Source organism: Crocodylus porosus, unplaced genomic scaffold (genome assembly GCF_001723895.1).
Source record: "Crocodylus porosus isolate Cpor-Errol unplaced genomic scaffold, CroPor_comp1, whole genome shotgun sequence".
NCBI lineage: Eukaryota > Metazoa > Chordata > Crocodylia > Crocodylidae > Crocodylus > Crocodylus porosus.
Window position 1 is genome coordinate 46,383,127 of NW_017728950.1, and position 3,901 is coordinate 46,387,027.

Here is a 3,901-nt window from a genome sequence, read left to right on the forward strand (position 1 = left end):
GGGGCCGGGGGTGCCCAGGAGAGGGGTCCTCCTGCTCCCGCCCCCCCGATGTGAGGCATGGGCCAGCGTAGGGGCATGGACCTGGGGCACGAGCTGGCCTCTGCCGCGGCCCAGGGCAACCTGGCCAAGGTGAGGGAGCTGCTGGCGCAAGGGTTGGACCCCAACAGCCTCAATGCCTACGGCCGGACCCCGATCCAGGTAGGGGCCGCGGCGGGAGAGCTGTCCCCAACGACTCCGCTCGGGATCCGAGAGGCAGGAGCCCCCATGCCGCAGCCGGTGCCCCACCCTGCGCTGCCGAGTCTCTCGGGAGGAGGCAGCGATCGCTGCTCAGCCAGCTCCGGTCGCGGTCCGTGTTGCTCTCGGTCCGGGGCGAGGGGGTGACAGTGGCTGCAGCTCTCGGGGGGAAGAGACGCGCGATCCACCGCGTGGGAAAGCAAGCCGCGGCGTGCAACGCAATTTAAAAACCAAGTGAGCCCGGATCGGAGCCCTGCAGCCCCCGGGGCACGGGAGAGGAGCAGGGGCTTCGGTTTCCAGGCCAGGAGAAGTGCTTTGTGGGGGGTAGGGAGGAGCCCTGACCCAGCAAACCCCGGAGTCCAGTAGCTGCACGCAGAGCTCTGCCTGTGCGAACGGGCTCCCTGCGGGAAAGGCTGCGCCTGTCTAGGCGCTGGCAGATCCCGCGCTCCAACCCCTGCAAAACATGCCCTGGTTTCTACGTGACTGCTCCGCAAGAGGCAGCAATCATCCAGCTCCGGCGCCAAAGCCGGAAAGTACGGAACAAGCAAGGCATCTCGCCCGGGGCAGAAAACTTCGAGATCGATTAAGAACAGGACTGCGATCTTTGAAAGCAGTTTTACTTTTAATAATCAATTGTCCTTAGACTGAATTGATGACTCAAACCCACCACTCGAGCTTGTGTTTCAGGCTACCCTTTCAATACAAGCGATCTGCCCTTCGAGAGACAGGTCGAGAGTGATTTCTGCACCAAAGCGTGTACTGAGCCCAGCTAGATAGAAGCGGGACAGGCTGCAAACGGAGTGGGGCTTTCCTGTAAGGCCCGCGGGAGCCCCTCAGTGCGGGGCAGGACCGAGGGGCCGCAGGCGGGGCAGGGTGCGTTGGGTCTTGCCTGCTGCTCGGGGCGGCAATGGGCGGGCTCCTGGCCAAGGCGCCTGGGACACAGTCACCTTAAAAACCAACCACTTTGTAACATCTCAAGTCTGAAGGTTAGGGCAGATGTTTTAAGCATATATGTGTTGCGTCATTGCGGGGTGAGGGATGCTGCATGCCTTATGCTCTGTACCTGTCAGGCCTTAGAGTTCAAAGTAGCTGGTGCTAGTGCGGGGTAGAGCGAAGGGCCCGCGCTTCCCTGGGGATCGGGCCGAGCCGAGCTGAGCTCGGGCTGTAGGGCGGGGGCCGCGGAGACAGGCGGAGATCTCCGCGGTTCCCAAGTCGGGTGGGAGGCCACGACATGCGGCACAGCCCCCCGTCCTTGCCCACAGGAGGCCCTACGAGCCTTCGGATTTTGGTGCCCCCACCCGGGTCCTGCGGCTCCGGGTCGTGGGTCCCAGCGAGGGAGGCCCGCTGACGGCCGCTCTGTGCCCGCAGGTGGTGAAGCTGGGCCACACGCCCCTGGTGGAGCTGCTGCTGCGGAGCGGAGCGGACCCCAACCGGCCGGACCCCGCCACCGGCTCCTGCCCTGCGCACGACGCGGCCCGAGAAGGCTTCCTGGACACGCTGGCGGCGCTGCACCGCGCCGGGGCCCGCCTGGACCTGGCCGACCGCTGGGGCCTGCCCCTGGACCTGGCCCGGGAGCACGGGCACCTGCCGGTGGTCCGCTACCTCCTCGCCCAGCCCGAGGCCGCAGCCCAGCCCCAGCCCCAGCCCGGCCCGCCCTGAACTCCAGGCTTCCGCGGCTCTGACGCTGCTTCCCACCCAGTAATTTATTGCCTCTCTCGGCTGAAGCGCCGAGGTTGTAAATAATGACTCCCGTGTCCCCGCGGCAGGGCCCTCGGGGCTGTCTTTGCACATGGGCTTGTCCCCGCCGCTGGCTCTCCTCAAACACGCCCCACACACTACAGCCGCGCGGAGTCCGGGGAGAACGAGCTCCAGGAATAAACGACTGGGACCGAAGCCTAGAGTATTTCTTGCCCTATAGTTGTTCCCTCCTAGCACAGAGGCTCCGAGTCTCGGGGGATAAAAACATCATATATATTTATATTATTTTTTAAGTGTTGGAGCAGGCCCCACACACAGTTTTATGTTGCTAAGACTATGGTTGTTCTACAGAAAAGGCAATAGAAAGACCTCCTAAATTCTTGTTTTCCCATAGAAAATGGGGTAAGAGAGAAAAATCTCTCCAACAGAATCTGCTCTTCTGTTTCCTTCAGGAAGGGTAGGGCCAGCAGGAGGTAGCTAGTGATTCTGGTCTCTCATGATCCAGTTCTGCCTTCTTGTTTGTTGTTTCTACCTTTTAGTTTTTGTTGGACCTGCTGTACAGCTGAGAGAGATCCTTCTTCAGGTCACAAAAGCTCCTTTTACATCTCATCCAACAAAAGAGAGATCATCCCAAACCCCCTTGCTTCTAGCACATCTCCTGGAGCATTGTAGCCCTCAAAGTTCAACCCTACTAGCTTACTTGGGACAATTTATCTATTTCCCTGGGTCCCCTGCATCATTTTGACTTAACATTTTGTAGAACAATAATATGCATCGTGAAAATGTTCTATAAATAGGGGCACTTTAAAACAGTTTCACTAGTGATAGGGGGGCTCCTAAAATAAATAAATGAGTCCTAAATACCAGGAGTTACACTTAGAAAGAGAAAAGTGTTAAGCTTTTAAAAAGAATTAGATTCACAAAGCAATATTCACATGTGCAACATCAGAACAACAACAACAACAATACTGTAGCCAAAAATTCAAAAATGAGATAAGAATCAAATGAGTTTCCCCTTCACACACTCTTTATTTTTAGTCTACTGGTTCTACATATCCTTTCTATGGGCAAAGGATATGCACGGGGGTACAGTATTTTATACTTACACTCACCTAACTCAATAGACTTGCAATTTCAGTGGAAATGGCACACATGTGGTATAACACAAAACTGCAAAAACAACTAAATGCCTCTCTCTTCTTTTGAGTTGGATTGACTCTGGTTATACCTGAAAATCGATGTAACCTGCTCATTACAAAAAGAAACTATACCCTGTGCGTAATGAAAATGCATGTCCTGGGAGCTAGGCCCAGATAAATTCAAAATTTGTTTCTAGGCCTTCTCTGCTCCTCTTCACCATAAAGAATTTCAGCCCAGTTTCCACACAAATTCCCTCTCTTAACAACTTAGAAATTCTAACGTATTTGCTAGGGATTCTGGTTATTTTACTCACCTGAATAAGGCCTTCATTTCAATGGGACTAGCCAGGCAATTTAGAAAGCCAAGACCAGGTCCCCCAGTAGGATAGCTGCTAGCTGCATACCTGCAATGTAAATTATTTTGCATGTTACATACACACTCATACCCTAGTGCAAGTACACTGCAAGTGCATAAGTCAGGGCTGAGGAGGGGTTATGCATGTAGTCAAAAGAAAACTGCTCATTAGGGGAAACAGCCAGTGCTTAGCTTCTAACACCTAGTTAAGGCTCTTTATCTTATCCTCCTTAATAGCAGCCTTGAATTTAGCAATTCAAATTCAAGGTTGCTTTAAAAATCCACCCAAAGACACTTGTCTTTAAAAATCCTTGAAATTAGCTACTTCTAGGCAGTTTCACCAACTAGGTAATTAAGCCAAGCACAGTTAAGAGTTGCTAAGTAGACAGGGGAAGAGAAAGTGCCATGAACTGAGGCAGTTTAATGGACTTAACCCACACGTAAGCAGCAGACAAGAAGACATGGACTGGTACCG

The 3,901-nt window shown here is 54.0% G+C and overlaps 1 protein-coding gene across 1 annotated transcript; it reads left to right on the forward strand.

Annotated features, from left to right (window-relative positions):
* The first annotated feature begins 6 nt into the window (after positions 1-6).
* Positions 7-2,669, forward strand: LOC109323777 (cyclin-dependent kinase 4 inhibitor B-like). The gene is made up of 2 exons (XM_019555451.1): positions 7-198; positions 1,603-2,669. Exons 1-2 carry the CDS (start codon positions 58-60, stop codon positions 1,891-1,893), a joined length of 432 nt encoding a protein of 143 aa, XP_019410996.1. The 5' UTR covers positions 7-57; the 3' UTR covers positions 1,894-2,669.
* The last annotated feature ends 1,232 nt before the right edge of the window (positions 2,670-3,901 follow it).

What these genes read in the sequence shown, in the direction of transcription:
- LOC109323777 (XM_019555451.1), top strand. Translation starts at nt 58, where the DNA reads ATGGGCCAGCGTAGGGGCATGGACCTGGGGCACGAGCTGGCCTCTGCC. An exon ending in ACGGCCGGACCCCGATCCAG is followed by an intron (nt 199 to 1,602) that starts GTAGGGGCCGCG and finishes CTGTGCCCGCAG; the next exon opens with GTGGTGAAGCTGGGCCACAC.